The following is a 27,215-nucleotide window of genomic DNA, read 5'->3' as shown; positions in this document are numbered from 1 at the left end:
TTGTAGAAAATTTTAAATGAACAATTTATTTGCTTTAGTTACCAACTGGTAAATAAAGATCCAAAGCTACAAAGATACAATGGTTGCCTTTGCGTTTAAGGCAATTTCATTTCTCACCACAGTTACTTTTTCTGATGTTAGAATCAGCATCTTCTGTGTCTTCCCTGTATTTAATTGATTGTTTATGTTTGTCCACGTAGAAACCATACTTTCTTCATGATCACTGAAGCTCTATAGTATAAAATATCATTGTCTTCATATATTTGAGTAGTATCGATCACGGTTTTGAAAGTCTCTATGAGCATATCTTGCATAGGTCTTATTATGAGGGATCCTTCCAAAAGGTTCATGGTCATTGAAACAAGACTCAAAAACTTCATCAACAGCTTTCTGAGCTACTTCTTTGCTAATGTTCCTAACAGCCAGGATAGAACGAATGGCTCTGTCTCGCACACAAGTCTAAGGAGCAAGAAAGTATATAGCGTTAATCTTATATGAACATTTACTCATGAAATAGTAACACTTCACAAAAGGTCTGAACCACGGTCAAAATTAATTTTCTCTCACGTTATTTTATTCATTTCCATCAGTCCAAAAAATAAAGATGCAATTACGGAGCATGTTTAGCTCAATCTAAAATTATTTAGGTATAAAAAAGATCTCTTCCTCTCCTCCCTTCTTATCTTTCCCAATGATGATAAGTTCCAGGAAATGTCTGCTAAACAGTAACTCCCAATTTGAAAAATCATAAAAAAAAGTCTATAAATAAGGTTCTGGTTGAATTTTTTTTAACTTGAATAAATCTGAAATATACTGCTGTGCCTCTCTCTCTCTCAATTTTTCATAACTGACCATTGCTGGATAACTTTTCCTTTGAGAGGGGCATCTCCCCTGGAGACAACAAGAAACCACACACAAAATTTGAAGGTTTTCTAATTTTTCAGGGGGAAAAGAAAAATCAAACAACTTTTTTCTTGGGCACATGCTATACAAAAGCTAGGCCTCTTCTCCCACTGCCTCCACTTATCTTCATCCTATTGCCCGCTGTATTCATCCACTGCTACTTCCAGCCCAAGGTAAAAAGAGGAGAGATTTCTTTCAAAGACTCTCGGCCCCGGATCACATGCCTTATGTGCATTAGCCTCTTCTTGGGGATGTGCTGAGTGTACCCTGCTTCCGCTCTTTCCACTGAGAGCCAGAACACACCACCCATTCAAATGCTGCCTGAGCTGACTTCACCAGAAGAGCAGGGATTGGAGGGCACAGATGCCATGTGGCTCAGGACAAGTCAGCGGCACATCACCAAGTGGACTTGGCACAGGCTGAAAGCGTAACAGGCTTATCTGTGCAGTCACCCTTCCCAGGCCCCAGGTTTGCCTTCTAACTCCCATTCACTGAGTTCACAGTTTCTCTTAGTTCATTGTGACATTCCACCTTCCTCCCCAGAGCTGAGTTGAGTTACTCCACCAAGGACCTTCCTGTTGTTGTTCCAAGCCTGTCCTTTCTACATCTGGTTGAAACTGCTATCTTGATACCCATGTACGTCACAAATTGGTCCAGCAACCTCTTCCCATAGAAAAGCTCTGACCAGCCTTTCTCCTCAGTGTGGACACAGAGCCCCTTGGTTGCTGTGGGAAGAACTGCTCACATTCTTCACCAGTCCATCAGTTCTAAAGTTCCTCTCCCCATGTCCATTTATCAGTGACCTTAAAAGCTTTCCAGCAGGACTGATCTTGCCTATAGTTTTCATTTTGTTTTGTGTACAAATCTCTCAGCTCAGTTCTTCGTAATTAAGTCTGTGCCAATCCACAGCTTTGCTGTCACATCACACAGCCTTTAGAAAGGTGCACTAATACACACTGTGCTGCAAAGCAGGCTCTGTTCTCACAGGTATTACTTTTTTGTCTCAAGAACAATGATAGTTTGAAAACAGAAGTCCAGGACTGTTAGAATAGAAGTAAGACAGGATGTGATTTCATTTCTATTCATTATCTACCCCCATCCAAAATGATCCCATGCGAGATATCATAGCTCTTTCCACTGTGAAAATCTCCCAGTCACAGAGCTTCCCCATAATTATAAAAACATAACTGAATTCCCTCTGTTGGCTTAAGTGATATACATGTTGTATTCTTTTCAAATAATAGTTCTTTCACATTTCAAATACTAAATGTACTTCTCATTTTTCTATTCATTATTTCCACTCATAGCACTCTTGACCGTTAAGCGATTTCATATGTTAGTTTTTACCTGATGGTGTTGTTTTAATCCAAAATGCAACCTGAATATTTCATTTAAAAGTGAGCAGTCTCCACTAAGGTTAGCAGCTCGAACCTGTCACAAAGACAGAAAGAAGACAAAAAGAAAGTAAGCACTTGTGCTCTATACCTTTATATCAACTGATTTTTTTTTATTATAAAAGAATATAAAATTGGCATATTTTTCTGAGGACAGAGTATCTGTAAGATTTTTTCAACGCGACTGACTTAAGAAGTTCTTAAGAAAAAGAGCAAAGGGCTTCTCTGGCGGCTGAGTGCTAAAGAATCTGCTGCCAATACAGGAGAATGGGTTCGATCCCTTGTCCAAGAAGATCCCACATGCCGTGGAGCAACTAATCCCATGCGCCACAATTACTGAGCCTGTGCTCTAGAGTCCAGAAACCGTAACTACCAAGCCCCTGTGCCATAACTGCCGAGGCCCATGCTCTGCAACCAGAGAAGCCGCCACGATGAGAAGCTGGTGTACCGCAAGTAGAGTTTAGCCCCTGCTGGCTGCAGCTAGAGAAGAGACGGCATGGCAACGAAGACCCAGCACAACCAATAAATAAACAAATAATTACTGAATCCAGAAAAGCATTTAAAAAAAAAAAAAACAGACAACTATGAGCTATGCTACAAAACACCAAATATACTGGGGGGAATCACCTATTCAAAAGGAATTTTCAAAATGTTTCTCTGGAGCCTTAATGACAGAACTAATTTCTTTTGGAACCAAAAGTCAGAGTTGGACTTCTGAGTTAAAGATTATGGTCTCTACAATCTTTACAGATACTCTGTTCTCACTTCTAGAAATGACCAAAAGGACTTCAAGAAAGCATTCTTCCAAAGACCTACAAACTGATTTTCAATATGCTCATAAAACAGAACAGTACCTAAGACACTCAGGCACACAAACCTCCCAGGCCTCCTAGCCCAAACCACTGAAACTCTCCTGTACCTTCCCTTAAACCCATGTAAGTTCATGACCTTCCTCCAAGGCCTCAATTGGCCTATGAAAAATTAATGGGTACAAGAATCAAGAACATTCCAAACTGGTCATGCTATGAATATGACCAGTTTGGAAGTTGGCCTGAAGTTAGCACATATTTTCTAATTTGCTGTATCTTTAAGGTAAGAAGCAGCTTTGTGTACGTGCTCAGTCATGTTTTCCGACTCTTTGCAACCCCATGGACTGTAGTCCACCAGGCTCCTCTGTCCATGGAATTTTCCAGGCAAGAATACTGGAGTGGGTTGCCATTTCCTACTCTGAAAAGCAGCTTTAATATGTGAAACAGTTGTGGAACTACCCACATTCTATAGCCAGCCTGGCCACAATTTTGCTCATTCACTGCAATCAGATAGCCCACTTCTTGTTACTCCTATAATAACATAGCTTCATTCCTCTGAGGAGCTCAAAGCACTTAACACACTTTAACTAGCTAACAGGCATTAATTCTTGTAACACCCAAGAGAAAGAAATATTCAAAAGCTCAGGTTTCAGTCTTTTTTTCAAATCATATGAGTTATAATCAGATGCAGTGAGGCTGCTTATTAATTTCAAGGCAAAGAGAAAATAATCTAAGTTATGAAATATAAGCTTGAAATTTATATTAATTTTTTTTAGCTTCTCAGCACATTGCACTCTTCAATTAATGAAATGCAAGCATGAAATACAAATGTCTTTCTAGGAGCATATATATATGTATTTCTGAAAGCAATCCAATCAACATAGGAAGGTAATAATAAATAATAAATATCTTCCTATGTTGTATTTTTCATACTGTTCATGGGGTTCTCAAGGCAAGAACACTGAAGTGGTTTGCCATTCCCTTCTCCAGTGAACCATGTTTTGTCAGAACTCTCCACCTTGACCCATCCACCTTGGGTGGCCTAACACAGAATGGCTCATGGTTTCATTGAACTAGAGAAGGCTGTGGTCCATGTGATCAGTTTGATTAGTTTTCTGTGATTGTGGTTTTCATTCTGTCTGCCCCCTGATGGATAAGGATAAGAGGCTTATGGAAGCTTCCTGATGGGAGAGACTGACTGAGGGGGAAACTGGGTCTAGTTCTAATGGGCGGGGTCATGCTCAGTAAACCTTTAATCTAATTTTCTGTTGATGGGCAGGGCTGTGTCCCCTCCCTGTTGTTTGACCTGAGGCCATAGTTTTGAGGCCAAAACTATGGTGGAGGTAAGGAAGATAATGGCGGCCTCCTCCAAAAGGTCCCCTGCAGGAGCAGGGGCTCTGGGTGCAGCAGCCCGGGGTATGGCATAAGCCCTCTTGGAGGAGTTTGCCATTAATCCCATCATAGAGCCGCCAGAACTTACACAGGACTGGGGAAATGGACTCTTGGAGGGTACAAACAAAACTTTGTGCACACCAGGACCCAGGAGAAAGGAGCAGTGACCCCACAAGAGACTGACCCAGACTTGCCCATGAGTGTCCAGGAGTCTCTGGTGGACGTGTGGGTTGGCGGTTGCCTGGTACAAGTGCAGGCCACTGCTGACCTGTACCTCCACAGGACACACTCAAACACCACAGGACACACTCAAACATTTAATATCATCTTGAAAGTGAAAGTGAAGTTGCTTAGTCGTATCCGACTCTTTGTGACCCCCACGGACTGTAGCCTGCCAGGTTCCTCTGTCCATGGGATTTTCCAGGCAAGAATACTGGAGTGGGTTGCCATTTCCTTCTCCAGGGGATCTTCCCAACCCAGGGATCAAACCCAGGTCTCCCGAATTGCAGGCAGACTCTTTACCGTCTGAGCCACCAGGGAATCCTATATAGCTACTAGCAGGCTGCAGATGAGAGAAAGGAAATGTCTCAAAACTCAGAGATTGGCACCGGGGCCCTCACCCACAACATGCATTTTAAGATAACACCGGCACAAGGTGAGTTCTCCCGGGCCATAAAATGATTGACATGAATCTTGAAGAAAGGCAGGTTTCCAAGCAAAGACGTGCAAACACTCAGGGGCAGATCTGGCTCAGTCTCTGTGGAGTCTCCTGGTGTGCACAAGGTTTTGTTTGAGACCGCCGAGCATCTCTGGCAGGTATGGGGTTTGATTCTAAATGCAATGTGGCCCCTCCTACCGTCTTGCTGGGGCTTCTCCTTTGCCCTTGGACATGGGGTATATTTTTTGGTGGGCATTCTCATGTCGACAGTTGTGCAGCAGCGAGTTGTAATTCTGGAGTTCTCACAGAAGATGAGTGCACATCCTTCTACTGCACCATCAAAGATAGGCAGAGATAGGCAAAAAGACAGGACACTGAAAGATGAACTCCCCAGGTTGGCAGGTGCCCATATGCTACTAGAGAACAGTGGAGAAATAACTCCAGAAAGAATGAAGAGACAGAGCCAAAGAAAAACAACACCCAGTTGTCGATGTGACTGGTGATGGAAGTAAAGTCTAATGTTGTAAAGAACAATATTGCATAGGAACCTGGAATGTTAGGTCCATGAATCAAGGTAAATTGGAAGTAGTCAAACAGGAGATAGCAAGAGTGAACATTGACATTTTAGGAATCAGTGAACTAAAATGGACTGGAATGGGTGAATTTAACTCAGATGACCATTATATATACTACTGTGGGCAAGAATCCCTTAGAAGAAATGGAGTAGCCTTTACAGTCAACAAAAGAAATGCAGTATTTCAGTGCAATCTCCAAACCAACAGAATAATCTCTGTTCGTTTCCAAGGCAAACCATTCAATATTGCAGTAATCCAAGTCTATGCCCCAACCAGTAATGCCAAAGAAGCTGAAGATGAACAGTTCTATGAAGACCTACAAGACCTTCTAGAACACATACCCCAAAAAAATGTCCTTTTCATTATAGGGGACTGGAATGCAAAAGTAGGAAGTCAAGAGATACCTGGAGTAACAGGCAAATTTGGCCTTGGAGTACAGAATGAAGTAGGGCAAAGGCTAATAGAGTTTTGCCAAGAGAACTACCCCCTTTTCCAACAACACAAGAGAAGACTCTACACATGGACATCACCAGATGGTCAACACCAAAATCAGGTTGATTATATTCTTTGCAGCCAAAGATGGAGAAGCTCTATACAGTCAGCAAAAACAAGACCAGGAGCTGACTGTGGCTCAGATCATGAACTCCTTATTGCGAAATTCAGACTTAAATTGAAGAAAGTAGGAAAAACCACTAGACCATTCACGTATGACCTAAATCAAATCCCTATACAGTGGAAGTGACAAATAGATTCAAGGGATTGGGATCTGATAGAGTATCTGAAGAACTGCGGACAGAGGTTTGTGACATTGTACAGGAGGCAGTGATCAAGACCATCCCCAAGAAAAAGAAATGCAAAAAGATAAAATGGTTGTCTGAGGAGACCTTACAAATAGCTGAGAAAAGAAGAGAAGCTAAAGGTAAAGGAGAAAAGGAAAAATATACCCATTTGAATGGAGAGTTCCAAAGAATGGAAAGGAGAGATAAGAAAGACTTCCTCAGTGATCAATGCAAAGAAACAGAGGAAAACAATAGAATGGCAAAGACTAGAGACCTCTTCAAGAAAATTAGACATACCAAAGGAACATTTCATGCAAGATGGGCACAATAAAGGACTGAAATGGTATGGACCTAACAGAAGCAGAAGATTTAAGAAGTGGCAAGAATACACAAAAGAACTATATAAAAAAGATCTTCATGACCCAGATAACCATGATGGTGTGTATACTGAAATGCAAAGTCAAGTGGGCCTAAGGAAGCATCATTACGAACAAAGCTAGTGGAGGTGATGGAATTCCAGTTGAGCTATTTCAAATCCTAAAAGATGATGCTGTGAAACTGCTGCACTCAATATGCCAGCAAATTTGGAAAACTCAGCAGTGGCCACAGGACTGGAAAAGGTCAGTTTTCATTCCAATCCCAAAGAAAGGCAATGCCAAAGAATGCTCAAACTACTGCACAATTGCACTCATCTCACACGCTAGCAAAGTAATGCTCAAAATCCTCCAACCCAGGCTTCAAAAGTACATGAACTGTGAAATTCCAGATGTTCAAGCTGGATTCAGAAAAGGCAGAGGAACCAGAGATCAAATTGCCAACATCCGCTGGGTCATCAAAAAAGTAGAAAAACATCTACTTCTGCTTTACTGACTACATCAAAACCTTTGACTGTGTAGATCACAACAAACTGTGGAAAATTCTTAAAGAGATTGGAATACCAGACCACCTGACCTGCCTCCTAAGACATCTGTATACAGGTCAGGAAGCAAGAGTTAGAACTGGACATGGAACAACAGACTGGTTCCAAATCGAGAAAGGAATACATCAAGTCTGTATATTGTCACCATGCTTATTTAACTTATATGCAGAGTACATCATGCGAAATGCTGGGCTGGATGAAGCACCTGAAATCAAAATTGCCATGAGAAATATCAGTAACCTCAGATATGCAGATGACACCACGCTTATGGCAGAAAGCGAAGAAGAACTAAAGAGCCTCTGGATCAAAGTGAAAGAGGAGAGTGGAAAAGTTGGCTTAGAATTCAACATTCAGAAAACTAAGATCATGGCCTCTGGTCACATCACTGCATGGCAAATACATGGGGCAACAATGGAAACAGTGACAGACTTTATTTTGAGGGGCTCCAAAATCACTACAGATGGTGACTGCAGCCATAAAATTAAAAGACACTTGCTCCTTGGAAGAAAAGCTATGACTAACCTAGACAGCATATTAAAAAGCAGAGGCATTACTTTCGCCAACAAAAGGTCTGTCTAGTCAAAGCCATAGTTTTTCCAACAGTCATGTATGGATGTCAGAGTTGGACTATACAGAAAGCAGAATGCCAAAGAATTGATGCTTTTGAACTGTGGTTTTGGAGAAGACTCTTGAGGGTCCCTTGGACTGCAGAGATTCAACCAGTCTATCATAAAGGAAATTAGTCCTGAATATTCATTTGAAGTACTGATGCTGAAGCTGAAGCTCCAATACTTTGGCCAACTGATGCGAAAAACTGACTCATTGGTAAAGACCCTGATACTGGGAAAGATTGAAGGTGGGAAGAGAAGGGGATGACAGAGGATGAAATGGTTGGATGGCATCACCAACTCAATGGACATGAGTTTGAGTAAGCTCCCGGAGTTGGTAATGGACAGGGAAGCCTGGGGTGCTGCAGTCCATGGGGTCACAAAGAATCGGACACGATTGATTGAACTGAACTGATGTTGCATTTTTGAAATGAACTGTTTTATTCTATGGAAAGCTAGCAACTTTTCCTGTGGAAGGCAGCACAGCAAACCCATCAAGAACCTTGACTGTAATCTTGCCTCTGCCACTTACTAACCATGGTATCTAAACAAATGCCTCACTTTTCACATAAATAAAATGGGAATAACAGTATCTACACCTCAAGGGATTGTTGTGAAGATTAAATAAGAATCCACAAACAGAACAGTGTTAGAATACAGCCCTCAGTAAATGTTTATATAAATTTTATAAGAAATGTTTATTCCATAGGAAAAAATGTTTTTTTATAATTAGTCATAGTCATATAATAGTCAAATCACTATTATTAGGATTTCAGTTCAGTTCAGTTCAGTTGCTCAGTCGTGTCCGACTCTTTGCGACCCCATGAATCGCAGCACGCCAGGCCTCCCTGTCCATCACCAACTCCCAGAGTTCACTCAGACTCACATCCATCGAGTCAGTGATGCCATCCAGCCATCTCATCCTCTGTCATCCCCTTCTCCTCCTGCCCCCAATCCCTCCCAGCATCAGAGTCTTTTCCAGTGAATCAACTCTTCAAATGAGGTGGCCAAAGTACTGGAGTTTCAGCTTTAGCATCATTCCTTCCAAAGAAATCCCAGAGCTGATCTCCTTCAGAATGGACTGGTTGGATCTCCTTGCAGTCCAAGGGACTCGCAAGAGTCTTCTCCAACACCACAGTTCAAAACCATCAATTCTTCGGCGCTCAGCTTTCTTCACAGTCCAACTCTCACATCCATACATGACCACTGGAAAAACCATAGCCTTGACTAGACGGACCTTTGTTGACAAAGTAATGTCTCTGCTTTTTAATATGCTATCTAGGTTGGTCATAACTTTCCTTCCAAGGAGTAAGCGTCTTTTAATTTCATGGCTGCAGTCACCATCTGCAGTGATTTTGGAGCCCAAAAAAATCAAGGCTGACACTGTTTCCACTGTTTCCCCATCTACTTGTCATGAAGTGATGGGACCAGATGCCATGATCTTTGTTTTCTGAATGTTGAGTTTTAAGCCAACTTTTTCACTCTCCTCTTTCACCTTCATCAAGAGGCTTTTTAGTTCCTCTTCACTTTCTGCCATAAGGGTGGTGTCATCTGCATATCTGAGGTGATTGATATTTCTCCCAGCAATCTTGATTCCAGCTTGTGCTTCTTCCAGCCCAGTGTTTCTCATGATGTACTCTGCATATAAGTTAAATAAGCAGGGAGACAATATACAGCCTTGATGTACTCCTTTTCCTATTAGGATTTAAAGGTTATATTTAAGACAAAAATTGTATTCAATAGTTAAAAATGGAAATTGAAGACTAACATGGAATTATGACAAGAAAACAAATATGTTTAAATAAATCATACTTGAATAAAATGCTCAAACACACAATGTTCAGGGTGGGGGGAAAGTATCTTCTACAATAAAACTTACCTCAGAGCAGGCCAAATGTCTGACATTGGTGAACCAATTGACATGAGCACGACAATGATCGAACGCGTGAATGAGCTCATGGGTGACCACTCTGTTCATATGGGTCTGATTACGGATATTATTCTGGCACAGAACAATCTAAGAGGCACCAAAATAAGAGAAGTTCAGTTATTTCTAAGAGCTACTCTCATTTCATAAGATTCCACCTTCACTCTCACCTGAGGGGGCTCACTGCATGGAAAGCCTCACTTACTCTTCTCTATGGAGCCCACACCCACCCCACCATCAAGGCCCAGTCTTCTCCATACATGCCAGGAAGCCTTCCCCAAGGGCTCTCCTCTCCTTGGACTGCACAGCACTTAGTTTAAGGACATTTATTCACATACCATCCTCGCTGGGTGGACTGTACCAGCCTGTCTTGGACTCTTAATAATATTTAACCATGGACGGTGGAATGAGGCAGAGATTCAAATTCCAGCCCCACTCCTTACTAAGTCAGTGACCTTGGGCAAGTTTCTTAAGCTTTATGTGCCTCAGTTTCCTCAACTATTAAAAGTAGATGACTTACATTACCTACCTCATAAAACTGTGAGAATTAAATGAGAATATATGTAAAATGCTTCTTATCAAGTTTCTGAATGAGCAATGAATCAACAATGCATGACCACACTGTCCCATTCTACTAGAATTGCCAGAAAAAGTCCTCAGAAAGACCTCAAAAAGAAGTGCAAAAAGCCAACAGCACACTGAACAGGAGGACCCTGTAAGAATAACAAAGACATGAGGGGTCCTAATAATAATAGTTTCTACTTACTCCGTACTTACTATGTGCCAGACACTGGGACATGTCCCAGGTATTTTATATACATTCATTCAGCATTCATAAGTTCAACTAATATTTATCAAGACCTATTAGATTTACAGTCTACAAATGGAGATAGAAATTAATCAAATATTTACCAAAATGCTTGAGCACATGCAATAACAGCTGTTATGAGTACATACAATGGAGTACCAGACCTGATCTGCAGAGTTGGGAAGTGGTTCTCTGCAGAAGGAATGTTAAAACTGGGATCTAATGGATGGATAAACAGGAGTTAAAAATTGGAGGAGAGGGGAAGGGAGCATTCCAGAGAGAGAATAATACACGCAAAGGGTAGGGGGAGGGTTGAAGGACAAGAATGTTTGAGAAGGTGAAGGTAGGCCTATAGGACTGAAGCACAAAGTTGGAGGTGGTAGGCATGAGGTAGGGCTGGTGAAGTCATCAGGGCCAAGTCACTCTTTATCCTGACAGCAATGGGAAGTCACTGACAGGGAACAGTGAAACAGGGGGTGTTTTATTTTGCTTTCATCCTTTTGACCACAGTTGGAAAAAGAGACATAAGATGATCCAAACTGGATGCAGAGAGACTAACTAAATGAGAATAAAGTATTCTAGGCAAGAGATAATAGTGCCCGAGCTAGGGTGGTGGAAGCCTAAAAGGTATTTAGGAGGTAGATTGCACAAAATGTGGTGCTGGATAGAAAAGGAGAAGGGAATCAGAGGTATCAAGGATGACCCCTAAAGTTCTAGCTTGGGTAATAGGATGGATGGTGGTACCATTCACTGAGATATGCAAAACTAAAAGACCAGGTTGGGTGGAGATGGAGGATGGTAAAAATCATCAGTTTGGATTTGGACATGTCAGGTCTGAGATGCCTTTAAAACTTGCAAGTGTAGGTGTGCAGTGAACACTTGGCTCTATGGATGTGGAGTTCAAGACAGAGTTCTGACCTAGCAAAACAAATGAGATCACCTTGGCAGAGTGCCAGAGAGAAAAGAAGGGGCTGTAACACTCTGGATTAAGGGACCTCAACATTTAAGGGCTGGTACAGGAAGCTGAGGACCAAAGGAGCAACTGCAGGAGTGCTGCATACCAGAAACCATGGCAAGAAAAGTGGCATTAGCTGTTCAAGTCAAGTGAATGCATGAGATATGAGCCAGCAATCCACTCTTGGCAGAGACCCTATAATAACTCCTGCCTGTGTGCTTCAGGAGAGAAGGTGAGGAATTCACAGCAGCATTGCTTATAACAATACAGTTGGAAATGACATTAGAGAGAGTAAACTCTACTACAGACATCAAATCAGATCAGATCAGTTGCTCAGTCGTGTCCGACTCTCTGCGACCCCATGAATCGCAGCACGCCAGGCCTCCCTGTCCATCACCAACTCCCAGAGTTCACTCAGACTCACATCCATTGAGTCAGTGATGCCATCCAGCCATCTCATCCTCTGTCATCCCCTTCTCCTCTTGCCCCCAATCCCTCCCAGCATCAGGGTCTTTTCCAATGAGTCAATTCTTCGCATTAGGTGGCCAAAGTACTGGAGTTTCAGCTTTAGCATCATTCCCTCCAAAGAAATCCCAGGGCTGATCTCCTTCAGAATGGACTGGTTGGATCTCCTTGCAGTCCAAGGGACTCGCAAGAGTCTTCTCCAACACCACAGTTCAAAACCATCAATTCTTCGGCTCTCAGCTTTCTTCACAGTCCAACTCTCACATCCATACATGACCACTGGAAAAACCATAGCCTTGACTAGACGGACCTTTGTTGACAAAGTAATGTCTCTGCTTTTTAATATGCTATCTAGGTTGGTCATAACTTTCCTTCCAAGGAGTAAGCGTCTTTTAATTTCATGGCTGCAGTCACCATCTGCAGTGATTTTGGAGCCCCAAAAAATAAAGTCTGACACTGTTTCCACTGCTTCCCCATCTATTTCCCATGAAGTGATAGGACAGGATGCCATGATCTTCATTTTCTGAATGTTGAGCTTTAAGCCAACTTTTTCGCTCTCCACTTTCACTTTCATCAAGAGGCTTTTTAGTTCCTCTTCACTTTCTGCCATAAGGGTGGTGTCATCTGCATATCTGAGGTTATTGATATTTCTCCCAGCAATCTTGATTCCAGCTTGTGTTTCTTCCAGTCCAGCGTTTCTCATGATGTACTCTGCATATAAGTTAAATAAGCAGGTTGACAATATACAGCCTTGACGTACTCCTTTTCCTATTTGGAAGCACTCTGTTGTTCCATGTCCAGTTCTAACTGTTGCTTCCTGACCTGCATACAAATTTCTCAAGAGGCAGATCAGGTGGTCTGGTATTCCCATCTCTTTCAGAATTTTCCACAGTTTATTGTGATCCACACAGTCAAAGGCTTTGGCATAGTCAATAAAGCAGAAATATATGTTTTTCTGGAACTCTCTTGCTTTTTTGATGATCCAGCAGATGTTGGCAATTTGATCTCTGGTTCCTCTGCCTTTTCTAAAACCAGCTTGAACATCAGGAAGTTCACGGTTCACATATTGCTGAAGCCTGGCTTGGAGAATTTTGAGCATTACTTTACTAGCGTGTGAGATGAGTGCAACTGTGCGATAGTTTGAGCATTCTTTGGCATTGCCTTTCTTTGGGATTGGAATGAAAACTGACCTTTTCCAGTCCTGTGGCCACTGCTGAGTTTTCTAAATTTGCTGACATATTGAGTGCAGCACTTTCACAGCATCATCTTTCAGGATTTGGAATAGCTCAACTGGAATTCTATCACCTCCACTAGCTTTGTTAATAGTGATGCTTTCTAAGGCCCACTTGACTTCACATTCCAGGATTTCTGGCTCTAGGTCAGTGATCACACCATCGTGATTATCTGGGTCGTGAAGATCTTTTTTTTTTTTTTTTTTTTTTTTTTTTTGGTGAAGATCTTTTTTGTACAGTTCTTCTGTGTATTCTTGCCATCTCTTCTTAATATCTTCTGCTTCTGTTAGGTCCATACCATTTCTGTCCTTTATCGAGCCCATCTTTGCATGAAATGTTTCTTTGGTATCTCTGATTTTCTTGAAGAGATCTCTAGTCTTTCCCATTCTGTTGTTTTCCTCTATTTCTTTGCATTGATTGCTGAAGAAGGCTTTCTTATCTCTTCTTGCTATTCTTTGGAACTCTGTATTCAGATGTTTATATCTTTCCTTTTCTCCTTTGCTTTTCGCTTCTCTTCTTTTCACAGCTATTTGTAAGTCCCCCCCCAGACAGCCATTTTGCCTTTTTGCATTTCTTTTCCATGGGGATGGTCTTGATCCCTGTCTCCTGTACAATGTCACGAACCTCATTCCATAGTTCATCAGGCACTCTATCTATCAGATCTAGGCCCTTAACTCTATTTCTCACTTCCACTGTATAATCATAAGGGATTTGATTTGGAATAATATACACCAACAGTGACACTCAATAAACCAGGGATGCATACAAGACAGAAGAATCTCACAATGTTGTACAGAAGAATTAAGTTACAGAGGACTATATCCTGTATAATTCCATAAAATGACAGAGTATTACATATGACCCCAAGTATATATAAAGCTTAAAAGCAGGCAACAAAGGACTTTCCTGGTGGTCCAGTGGCTAAGACTCCACGCTCCCAGTGCAGGGGTCTGGGGTTTGATCCATGTTCAGGGAACTAGATCCCACATTCCACAGCCAAAGGTTTTATGTGCTGTAACTAAAGACCCCACATTTTGCAATGAAGATGAAAGATCTCACTTACCACAACTAAGACCTGGTGCAGCCAAATAAATAATTTTTTTTTAAACTTTTTTAAAAGCAGGCAACTACACAACACAATGTTTGACTATATACATAGATGTTAAAACCATTCGGACAAGCAGGGAATGGTTATTACGAAAGTCAGAAATAAGGAAGGGGGCTATGATCCAAGCAGGGACACACAGGCTTCTAAGGTCCCAGCAAGGTTTTATTCCTCAAATCTGGGTGGCACTTACACAGATGTTAATTTTATTATGATGACTTAAAGCACACATATAGGTTTGTTATTCTTCTGTACGAATGAGTTACTTCACAAAAAAATTTTAATTAAAAAGAAAAAAGAGTTCCCAACTGTGTATAACACTGCTGAGAAATAAGATGAAGATTCAAAAGATGTACTCTATTTAACCCCAAAAGGGAATGAACTCACCAGGACCCACCTGGAGAGCTATAGGTGTTACAGTTATCAATTTACAAATGAGGAAAGGATAAGAAAACTGTAGTGCATATACACGATGGAATACTACTCAGCCATTAAAAAGAATGCATTTGAATGAGTTCTAAAGAGATGGATGAAACTGGAGTCTATTATACAGCGTGAAGTAAGTCAGAAAGAAAAACACCACTACAGTATACTGATGCATATATATGGAATTTAGAAAGACAGTAACAATGACCCTATATGCGAGACAGCAAAAGACACACAGATGTAAAGAACAGTCTTTTGGACTCTGTGGGAGAAGGTGAGGGTGGGATGATTTGAAAGAATAGCATTGAAACATGTATATTATCATATGTGAAACAGATCGCCAGCCCAGGTTCGATGCATGATACAGGGTGCTCAGGGCTGGTGCACTGGGATGACCCTGAGGGATTGGGATGGCGAGGGAGGTGGGAGGGGGGTTCAGGATGGGGAACACATGTACACCCATGGCTGATTCAAGTCAGTGTATGGCAAAAACCACTACAGTATTATAAAGTAATTAGCCTCCAATTAAAATAAATAAATTAATTTTTTTAATTTACAAATGAGGAAACTGAGAATAAAATAAAGAACTTGCCCAAGTCCCACAGCTAATAAGCAGGGGAATAAGGATTTGAACTCAAAGTCTATCTGACTCCAAAACTCAGACATCTCACCCCTCTGCTATGTTGCTCTTTCCATGATCTCCCTGAAACAGCTATAAATAACCAAAATACACATAATGTCCCCTAGCAGGAAACAATTAAATGTAGTTAATGTGTTATATACTCATGATGGAATCAGTGACATACAACACTTATATTTACCCTCATCACATGACATATCCATCTACCACCTCAAGACTCTGTCAGAACCCCCCACTGACTTAAAACTAGCATGTTGACTTGAGTGTACTTTACAAGAGAAATCTCATTTAATTCTCATAACTGTTCTGTGAGATAAATACAATCACTACCCATATATTACAGATGAGAAAACTCACTCTCCTTATCAAAAATTCTCAAAGATGCATCACTTCCCTCTGTGTAAAGATGAAACTCTTTATCCTGACATTCAAAGCCTCCCACCATATAGCAGCTGAACTGTACAACATCCCCTATGGTAACCACACCCACCTCCAAGAATTTAACCTGCCTCAAATTCTATCACTGTCTGCAGTCACGTCTTGTCTCCCCTGTGAGATGTGAGGACCTTAAGGGTCAGAATCGCCACTAACTCATTTTTTTTTAATCCTGCACAAAGTCTACCAAGTAGAATGCCTGGCATGTGGAAGGGACTCAGCAAACATGAGGAGAACTGGAGGAAAGAAAACAACTGGGTGAAACGCCTACCTGAGACACTGAAGAGTCAAAACCTCCACTGACATTTCCATTACAATCTTCACAAGAAAAGTGTCTGTCTTTGTTAACAGCACTAGAAGGCAAGAATGGATTAAAGAGACCACGTCCAGAAGCAGTGTCCATGGGGCACAGCCGTGGGCCAGGAGACCCGGATCACCCACATCTCCACCACTGCCACACAGGACACCTCGGGAAGGCAACTGAACACCTTCAGCATTTAGTTCTCTCGTCTGTAAAATAAGGAAACTGTCTTTGCAAAATCGATCCCAGTTCAAATGCTATGCCGTGAGTCCATAAAGCATTGGCTCGACTAATGAAGACCACATTGGAAATATGCTGGAGTTTCTGCCCTCGGGCCAGAATGTTAAGAAGGGGAGCTCAGAAGTCACTTTTTCTGATCCCCTCAAAGTTGAACAACACCCGGAAGGCTACTGCATGCATAACAAACTGAGACTTCTTCTCTATTAAGGATAATGCTGAGACTGGCATAGTGAAAAAACCAGGTTTGCTAATCAGTTACGATAAAGATTTTTAGTATTGTCTTTACTAAATACCTGAGGTGAATGGTGGAGCCAGAGATGTGGAGTTAGGGCAGAAGAGGTCTGGAGAGAACAAGGCCTGCCTGGAGAGAATGCGGCCAACCACCACCAGCACCACCTACCATATGGAAAGGGCTTTGTGGCCTGAAGTGAAAAATCTGAAGTAGTTCCAGTTTGTGGGGGATGGGGGAGAAAGGGGTGGTTTGTTTTCAGCAGTCAGAATATAGAGGAGCACTTTAAAAAGATTTACTTACCAACCTGAATGCTTCATGGCATCAAGTAGAAGTTTGACATATGGATCTAGAAAGATATTGATTCAATTACATATGGTAATTGGAAAAAAACAGCAGCAATTAAATTATCCAAATATTATAAAAGAAAAAAATACCTCTCAAATCTTAGTGAAGTAATACTAATATCTAATTTTAAGTAATACTAATTAGTAATTAGTAATAATTTAAGTAATATTAATATCTTAAAATTGATTTAAAAATAAATACAAAAAGATAAGCTTAAATTAACATAACAGCAGGTCTTTAATGAAATGAAACACTCACAGAAATACCAAAGTGTTCCATCAAACATCTTAGATAATATCAAATGTTTCTCAGTTAAATGCTCAAACACAATGTGTTAAAATATATACCAAAAGACATATGTATAAAATATACCAACATGACTGTGGTCATAGCCACAGAAATGAACAGCAGCACAGTATCCAGATTAGAGGAAGGCAGTAAGTGGCCCCACTGTGGTCTGCCCTCATCTGTACACAGCATCCCATTCTGAGTACCACACTCTAAACAGGACCTGCCAACCAAAGCTGTTTCACAGGGGAAGGTGACTGGAATAGTTCAGGGCTTTGTTCCACAGGAAGCAAGAAAGGGATTTGTAGATTTGGAAAGGAGAAAGAAGATATACAGATGGCCAACAGGCACATGCAAAGAGGTTCAACATCTCTAGCTATTAAAGAAATGCAAATCAAAACTACAATGAGATATCACCTCACACCGGTCAGAATGGCTATCATCAAAAAATCCACCAACAACAAATGGTGGAGAGGGTGTGGAGAAAAGGGAACCCTCCTGCACCATTGATGGGAATGTAAATTGCTACAGCCGCTATGGAGAACAGTACAGACAGTTCCTTAAAAAACTAAAAATCGAGCTACCACATGACCCTGCAATCCCACTCCAGGGCACACAACTGGAGAAAACCATGTTTCAAAAGGATTCATGTACCCCAATGTCCATTGTAGCACTGTTTACAAGAGCCAAGATGTGGAAGCAACCTAAACGTCCATTGACAAAGGGATGGATAAAGAAGATGTGGTACATATAGACAGTGGAATATTACTCGGCCACTAAAAAGAATGAAGTAGTGCCATTTGCAGCAACATGGATGGACCTAGAGAGTGTCATACTGAGTAAAGGAAGTTAGAAAAGGAGAAGTATCATATGACATCCCTTATATATAGAATCTAAAAAGAAACGATACAGATGAACTTACAAAACAGAAAGAGACTCACAGACAGAAAACAAACTTATGGTTGTGGGCAGAGTGGGGGTGTGGGAAGGGATAGTTAGGGACTTTGGGAAGGTCATGTACACACTGCTGTATTTAAAATAGATAACCAACAGAAACCTATTGTAGAGCACATGGAACTCTGCTCACTGTTACTTGCCAGCTTCGGTGGGAGGGGAGTTTGGAGAATGCATACATGTATATGTATGGCTGAGTCCCTATGCTGTCCACCTGAAATTACCACAACATTGTTAATAGGTTATACCTCAAAACAAAATAAAAAGATTAAAGTTAAAAAAAAAAAAAAGATTTAACTAAGGCCACAATAATTTCAAGTATCTGAAGGGGTGTCATGTGAGAATAGATTCTGCCAACATTTCTTCAGAGAGCAGAGCAAGGACCAAAGGGCAGAAGTTACATGGAGCACATTTCAACTCGGCATGAGAAAAGGTTTTTCCAACAATTACAGCAGTCGATATAAGGGCCTGGTAGCCTCAAAGGGCTTCAAAGATAATCTGTTCCAACAGAGCTCTAAAACACTCTGGTCAATTGATGGCACAGAGGTTTCTGGTCAGTGATGGGGGTGAAAAGGCCTAGACAACTCCGGAGCCCCCCACCACCGCTTCTAAAGAATCTATGAGCCTGTTAAAATTACAGGAAAATATAAGGAACCCAAGTGCCTCTAACATCAACTTTTCACATAGATGTCCTGAGAATATAAATGCACAGCAAATTACATGACGTAAGCAAAAAAAAAAAAAAAAAAAGATATTAAGGTTTTCAAAGGCTGAAAGCAAAAACAGGTAAGTAAAAGTATTGTTGGATGAGAAAGTTAGGTACTGGTTACTGCTTTTCTAACCTGACCCCTCTTAAAGAGTGTTAACAGTAAAACAATTATTATTAATAAATTCTACTTAGTGTCTATCAAGTATCAGGCACCATACTAAGTGCAGTATTACTGAAGCACCTGAGAGTTTTACAGAACTGAAATGGGTTCAAAAGTCCAGTGTCCTCTTTAAAAAAAAAAAAAAAAATTGCTGGGAGCACATTGGTTTGGTTCTTCAAAGAAGGACCTACAGTATTTAGAATGGATGTGCTTTGGAGAAAAATAAAACAAATGTCTCCCTTGAGGCCTGATCTCTTTCATCACACCCATCCCAGGGATAGGATTTTAAAGCTGCAGGTTGATGCTTTAATACACTAACAGGTTCTCCAGCAGCTTTCCCCTTGGAAGGTTGAAGCAGGTTAATTCCTATTGGGACTCAAGTTCAGCACCTGGCCCTTCTCACTTCCTATCTCAACTCTTCCTCCACTTTTTGGCTCTTCCACTGTAAAAAACAGCTACAGTTTCTTTATTCAGCTCCTGATACACTGGCTCTTTACACTTATAAAACCTATTCTTCACAACAACCCTAAAAGAGGTACTTTCACCCCTTCCCAACTCCCTTTTCCTTTCCCTGATAAAGACAGACAGGATCAGAGAGTTAAATCACTCTTCCATATGTAACAAGGAAAGGGATCAAAATTTAAACCCACTTCTAAATCTGCAGCCCATGTCCTTTCCACTGCATTCCACTTTGGAACACTTTAAAGGCAGGGTCCCAACTACTCTCTGTATTTGCCCAAAGCAGAATCTAGGAGGCATTTGATACATATTTGCAAAGTAAATACAATGTCATCATTCCCCTCTACTCCCCTTTCTCTTCCCGATTCCTGGAGATGCAGGTAATCTCAAGAAGGATGGAAAACTCACTGAGTGGTTGACTTTTGAACTGTCACTGGCCAGCCATAAAACAGTAGTCTTGTTTTGGGACAAACAAGTTTGTCTTTGATTCTCTTAATGTATCTAAAGTAAACTCGGGAAGTCTCAGTTCAGTTCAGTCACTCGGTCGTGCCCAACTCTTTGCCACCCCATGAATCGCAGCACGCCAGGCCTCCCTGTCCATCACCAACTCCCGGAGTTCACTCAGACTCACGTCCATCGAGTCAGTGATGCCATCCAGCCATCTCATCCTCTGTCATCCCCTTCTCCTCCTGCCCCCAATCCCTCCCAGCATCAGAGTCTTTTCCAATGAGTCAACTCTTCGCATGAAGTGGCCGAAGTATTGGAGTTTCAGCTTTAGCATCATTCCCTCCAAAGAAATCCCAGGGCTGATCTCCTTCAGAATGGACTGGTTGGATCTCCTTGCAGTCCAAGGGACTCGCAAGAGTCTTCTCCAACACCACAGTTCAAAACCATCAATTCTTCAGCACTCAGCTTTCTTCACAGTCCAACTCTCACATCCATACATGACCACTGGAAAAACCATAGCCTTGACTAGACGGACCTTTGTTGGCAAAGTAATGTCTCTGCTTTTGAATATGCTATCTAGGTTGCTCATAACTTTCCTTCCAAGGAATAAGCGTCTTTTAATTTCATGGCTGCAGTCACCATCTGCAGTGATTTTGGAGCCCCAAAAAAATAAAGTCTGACACTGTTTCCATTGTTTCCCCATCTATTTCCCATGAAGTTATGGGACTAGATGCCATGATCTTCGTTTCCTGAATGTTGAGCTTTAAGCCAACTTTTTCGCTCTCCACTTTCACTTTCATCAAGAGGCTTTTTAGTTCCTCTTCACTTTCTGCCATAAGGGCGGTGTCATCTGCATATCTGAGGTTATTGATATTTCTCCCGGCAATCTTGATTCCAGCTTGTGCTTCTTCCAGCCCAGCGTTTCTCATGATGTACTCTGCACAGAAGTTAAATAAGCAGGGTGACAATATACAGCCTTGACGTACTCCTTTTCCCATTTGGAACCAGTCTGTTGTTCCATGTCCAGTTCTAACTGTTGCTTCCTGACCTGCATATAGGTTTCTCAAGAGGCAGGTCAGGTGGTCTGGTATTCCCATCTCTTTCAGAATTTTCCACAGTTTATTGTGACCCACACAGTCAAAGGCTTTGGCATAGTCAATAAAGCAGAAGTCTAGGGCCTTGTAAAAAAGTTAAGAATCTCTAGGGCAATGTCCCTGGATTTAGAAACTGGTCAGCAGATGGTGTCCCTATGTAACCCACAGCAATGGTTCTTAACCTTTTCAGGTTCATGGGCATGTCAGAACATCATGGGGCTATGAACTCTCTCCCCAGAAAAATGCTCTTAGGAGCATACAAACAGGAGTTTCATAGTACATATCAGAAGTTTCCACATTCTGAAGCCCATCCGTGTATGAAGGTTAAGAACCCCTTTCAACAAAGAGTAGGACTGCAAAACTGTCTTTGCACTGCCAGCAGCAGTGAGCCAGGACAAAACAGGGCAGGACACAACCCTTAAAGAATGACAGAGCTGTTGTGGACATGACATAAAATGGTTAGAACCAATTAGGCCCAAGACAGCAGAAGATCCAACTTTCAGTAGATCTTGAGCCTTATTATATACTCATTTTAACTTATCAGCATGCTAAATGACACATCCCACAGCAGTTCCGAGGCTAACCATAAAAGGCCAAACAGTGGGCTCTGGCCCCAATCCTGGAAATCCCCACCCTGTCTCCAAAAGAGTTGGAATAATCCTCCCTCTCATTAGCCTATGAAATTATCCAGCCCATAAAAACTAACCAGCCCATATATCCAGGCCACCCTCACCACCTAAGACAGACCACCTTCTGTCTATGGTACACGGATCTCCCAGGGCCTACCTTCTGAGACAGCCCACACTGTCTATGCAGTTTGTATCTCTCTCAATAAATCTACTTCTTACCTATCATTTTGCCTCCAGCTCAACTCCTACTGCAGTGAGACATAAAGAACCTGAACTTCCTGAGACCAGGTGTGCGATTTCAATTAAAAGACAGCAGGTTCCGGTCCCAGCCTGCAGGGCTTAAGTCCCAATCTGAGTTTTAGCTGGGTTCAAATCCCATCTGAGTTGCACGGTTTCAGCAAGTAAGCTTTAATTAACGTAGCTCTTTAAAACTCTGCTTCACCTGGACTCTCCAGTCCCCATATTAATGCACAATTTACCTATGAAATGAGAGGATCTGTCGGAGTGTCACGGAAAGGGCTAACTCCTAACCCGACTCCTCATTCACGCCACAAGCAAACAGTCCTGAAGGGGGCCTCAGCGCCTTCTCTGATCGAAACTGAGGCTCAGCCCCCCACACCCACCCCACGATGCCAAATCTGCCTTAACTCTGCCCTTGGGGCCAGAACCCGGCCCCCGCCTGAGCCGAACCCGGAGCCCCCTAGCGGAGGGGTGCGGGGGCCCCTCCCTGCCAGCCCGGTCTCAGACCCCACCCTGAGACGCCCAGCCCCCGGGTCAAGGCTCCTACTTGTGGCCAACGTCTTTAAGAGCATAAGCTGGCACTTCTGGTTGTTGGTGAAGAAACTGGAGAGGAACCCTTGCTGTGGCTTCCCCTGAGCCAGCCGCTCGGAGAAGACTTGGCACCCGACGTGTTGCTGCTGCTCCCCTGCCACGGAGCCCGGCTCGTGCTCATCCGGAGCTTCTGCCATGCCGCCCACGGACTTTGCCGCGGCTTCTTCCTCCCGCTTCGGGCGGCGGAGGGCGAGAGAGGGAAAGGTAACCTCCCTCCTACCGCCCAGGCCCTCCCTCTGCCAGGTCGAACCTGCGCCAGCCCGGCCGCCGTCGCTGGGCGGGGCCAAGGACGTTCTGTGGCTGGGGTCTGCAACCAGGGACACGGACGGAGTGCCGGGCAAGAAGCGCGGGGCGGGGCGACGGTAACGGGGCGGGACGGCGAGTGCTGGGCGGGGCGATGGTTGCTGGGCAGGCCTAGAGGGGCGGGGCCAGGCGCCAGCTGGCTTGAGCAGGCCTGTACCCTCGCAGGATGCAGCCGGCCTGTTGTGGGCTTCGCCGCTGTCCCTCGGCGTGCTTGTGCGATCCCCACAAGCCTTGTTCCGCAGCCTCGCTTCCTCGTGCACACTCCTTCCTTACCTCCTGACCAGTGCTGGCCATTAAATACCCTTCTCCCCGTGAAGGTTTTTGCCATCGTCCGACTTCCTGCTTTATCCACCAGCAGGCTAACTGCAGTCTCTGGTCCACCTCTCTCTTGACGCCCCAAGCCATATTGAAAGCACTGTTTCCCGGAAACATTTGACAACTGCCATTATAACGATTGGTCACGCTAAAGTCCTCAAAATATAAGACCAAACTCCTTTTTTATTTTGCCTCATTTAGGCCATTCGCCCACCCTATTTTTTTGCCACCAAAAATAACTCTAATTGATGAAATAAATTCATATTTTATAGCAGGACAAGAATAATTTAAACATAAATTTTTTCTCTGCCAGATCGGGCCTTTTCCCTCCCCCTTAGAGTGTATTGTGCATCTGCATTAACCAGAGCTTATAGTCCTTCTCAATCTTGTATAGTGTCAGGATGATCCACTACTTTATAACTCCTTGAGAGATAACCTTCCTTCTGTTAATAATTCATTTGATGTATAACCCTTTATCTCAAAAACTTCTGTAACTGTGCTGTGACCTCTAAGGGGTGGGGCAGTCCTCAGCTTTCTGAAAGACTGTCTCCCAGGTTATAAACCTCAGGTTGTCTCAAATTAAATTTTCCATTTCTTTCTTAGAACAACTATTAATTTTTTCATCAACATAACAAAACACAACATTTTAACTTATACGTCCAAGCCTTAACTCATACTTCCATCCTTAAGCCCTCATCCTCGGTCCTTATGGAGAAGGAAATGGCAATGTACTCCAGTATTCTTGCCTGGGAAATCCTGTGGACACTGTCTGGTGGGCTACAGTCCATGGATCACAAAGAGTTGGACACAACTGAGCATGCACACATACACACACACACCCTCAGTCCTTGAATTCCAGGTCCTGATCAAATCTACCTAATCCACAGGGCATTCCCAGATACCTTAATCAAAATCAATCTCTCCTGATTTCCCAATGCACAAAGTACTTTGTACCTATTATGGCTTCATCAATACCTGACAGGTTTTAACTAACTTGTGTTTCTCTTTTTCCACAAAATTTACTCAGTTCAGCTCAACATTTATTCAGCACCTTCTATGATGTGCCAGGCATGGCAGCAGAAACATAAGAGAACTTTTGAGGTTGAGAGGAGCATATGATTTATGTAAGAAAGGTATCTAAATCATAAAGATTCAAGAGATATTGAGGAATAAGAACAGTACCTATGTGTCAAAGGTGCTCAATAAATAACTAAATTCATTGAGATGCTCAGATTACTCATTCACATGAAACAGAACATTATGAACACCTCCTATGTACATAGACTGCTAAAGCTATACGAAAAAAGCTACTTTTTATTAAGCTGAGATGCGTTATTTGTTATCCCTACCACAACCCTGCAAAATAAATATTATTATCAGTATATTTTGCAGATAAAGAAAGTGGGCTCAACAAAACTGAATAATTTATCCAGGACCACACAACTAGCTCTAATGTAGTTAGAGAACTAAAATATACAAATATGGAAAACTAGACCATTATGTTTTTGTTGTTGTTGTTCAGTCGCCCAGTTGTCAGACTCTGCGAACCCATGAATTGCAACAGTCCAGGCCTCCCAGTCCCTCACCATCTTCCGGAGTTTGCCCAAGTTCCTGGACTTTGCATCAGTGATGCCATCCAGCCATCTCATCCTCTGATGCCCTCTTTTCCCTCTTCCCTCAATCTTTCCCAGCAACAGGGTCTTTTCCAGTGAGTCAGCTGTTCATATCAGGTGACCAAAATACTGGAGCTTCAGCTTCAGCATCAGTCCTTCCAATAAGTATTCAGGATTGATTTCCTTTAATATTAACTGGTTTGAACTCCTTGCTGTCTAAGAGACTCTCAGGAGTCTTCTCCAGCGCCACAGTTCAAAGGTATCAATTCCTTGGCATTCTTCCTTCTTTACCGTACGGCTCTCACAACCGTATGTGACCACTGGGAAGACCATAGCTTTGACTATACGGATCTTTGTCAGCAGTGTGATGTCTCTACTTTTCAACACACTGTCTAGGTTTATCATAACTTTCCCGCCAAGAAGCAATCGTCTTCTGATTTCATGGCTGCAGTCACCATCCACAGTGATTTTAGAGCCCAAGAAGAGAAAATCTGTCACCGCTTCCACCTTTTCCCCTTCCATTTGCCTTGAAGTAATGGGGCCAGATGCCATGATCTTAGTTTTTTTAATATTTAGTTTTAAGCTGGCTTTTTCACTCTGGAGGAGAGAATGGCAAACCACCCCAGTATGCTTGCCGTGAGAACCTAGACCATTATAAGTTAGTGTAATTAGTCTGGAATTCTCAGTGAAGGCTAGATAGAGAAGATGGGGCCTGAAATGGACTATAAAATGTGAACTTCTGAAATGCTATTCAGCTACATGAATAAGCAAAGAAATACAAATTAAAAGGTGTCATTCACCCCACTATATTACCAAACATTTTTCTGATGCTCATTGCTGAAGGCAACAGAGAGAAAACTAGAAAACTGTATACCAAAATATGATCAGTAGTTGTCTACATATCAGAATATTTTTATTACATTCATCCACATTTTCCTAATGTTCTACAGTAAATATGTATTACTTTTATAATCAGAAAGATAAACTTTTAAAAATTGAGTAGGCTTTGGATGCCATATGTGTAATTTCATCCATTTATACTATAAAGACATGAGTGGAATGGGAAGGCATTTGAAAAAGAGGAAGTGCAAACACAAATTACTAAGTTAAAAAGAGAAAAATAATTACCGCAAAGAAATGAGAACTTAGGCAAAGATTTAGCTATAAGGATTTTCATTTCTCCATTACAGTACTAATTAAGAACAGAAAGAAGGGATTTCTCTGGTGGCCCAGAGGGAAAGAAGTCACCTTGAAGTGCAGGGGATGTGGGCTCAAGGGACCTGGGTTTGATCCCTGGTCAGGGAACTAAGATCCTACATGCCGTGGAGCAACTGTTAAATGCCCTATTATCTCAACATCAACCAGAGAATTGTGCAGGAGATAATTAGTACCCTGCAACCAGCCTCCCTCACCCAGCTTTTAAAAATCCTTTACTGTGGGTTTCTCTGGTGGTCCAGTGCTGAAGAATCTGTCTTACACTGCAAGGGCCACAGGTTCAGTCCGGGGAAGATCCCACACGCAGGGGAGCAACTGAGCCCTCCAGTTGCAACTACTGAAGCCCTCAAACCTAGAGCCTATGCCCCACAACGAGAGTAGCACCGGTCCACTGACACTAGAGAAAGCCCCTGAGCAGCAACAAAGACCCGCCACAGCCAAAAAATAAAATAAAATAATAAATCTAAAGAAAGAAATGCTGTGCTGAAATCCTTCAGGGAATTTGGGGTATTTGAGCCCCAGCTCCCGTCTCCTTGCTGGGCCCGGCAAGACACTTCTCTGCTTCAAACTTCCACATTTTGGTTTGGGCTCACTGTTTAGAGGAAATTTGGCGGTTTGGTTTTGTTTGCGCCTGTGTGTGCTTGCCTTCGTTTTCTAAAGCAAAAATAGTTGTTTTATAGGAAGTTGCGTAAAGCTGCTTAAAATACCACAGCAACAAATGAAGTTGCACATAACCTTAAAGCACTTTCTAGCTTTTTTTGCAACTAATAATTCATTTATCGAGGGCCACCAAAACGTCGGTGAAATTCGCCTTTCCTTAGCGATCCGTTTCGAAGGCAGAGAAAGAACAAAACAGTCTCCACCACCCACTGCAGGAATACGACACACCCGGAGCCAGAAACCCCAACGCTAACATATACAAACCGACCGACTGGAGGAGTCAGGCCTCCGCACCCGGAAGTGAATTAGAGAAGGCGCGCGGCATTCTGGGAAGACTTATGCGAGCTTGGTTGGTGTTGCTGGCTGTTACCAGGGAAACCGGAGGCGCTC

The 27,215-nt window shown here is 42.4% G+C and overlaps 1 protein-coding gene across 5 annotated transcripts; it reads right to left on the bottom strand.

The window, feature by feature from the left end:
- ATP23 (ATP23 metallopeptidase and ATP synthase assembly factor homolog) lies at positions 1-27,215 on the bottom strand. 5 transcript variants are annotated; one of them, XM_055578950.1, is made up of 6 exons: positions 27,094-27,215; positions 17,104-17,149; positions 16,302-16,383; positions 9,917-10,054; positions 2,251-2,334; positions 1-459 (listed from the first exon to the last, which is right to left on the bottom strand). In XM_055578950.1, the coding sequence occupies exons 2-6, from the start codon at positions 17,118-17,120 to the stop codon at positions 256-258; spliced, it is 525 nt and encodes a 174-aa protein (XP_055434925.1). In that variant the 5' UTR covers positions 17,121-17,149; positions 27,094-27,215; the 3' UTR covers positions 1-255. The 5 variants fall into 5 exon arrangements, with proteins under 5 accessions (XP_055434925.1, XP_055434945.1, XP_055434906.1 ...); XM_055578970.1 differs by lacking the exon at positions 27,094-27,215 and adding an exon at positions 22,970-23,053; XM_055578931.1 differs by lacking the exon at positions 27,094-27,215 and adding an exon at positions 22,676-22,963.

The sequence above is a fragment of the Bubalus kerabau genome, chromosome 1 (assembly GCF_029407905.1).
Source record: "Bubalus kerabau isolate K-KA32 ecotype Philippines breed swamp buffalo chromosome 1, PCC_UOA_SB_1v2, whole genome shotgun sequence".
In the NCBI taxonomy this organism is placed as follows: domain Eukaryota; kingdom Metazoa; phylum Chordata; class Mammalia; order Artiodactyla; family Bovidae; genus Bubalus; species Bubalus kerabau.
The sequence above is the reverse complement of the archived record's forward strand: the minus strand, read 5'-3'. Positions and strand labels throughout refer to the sequence as shown.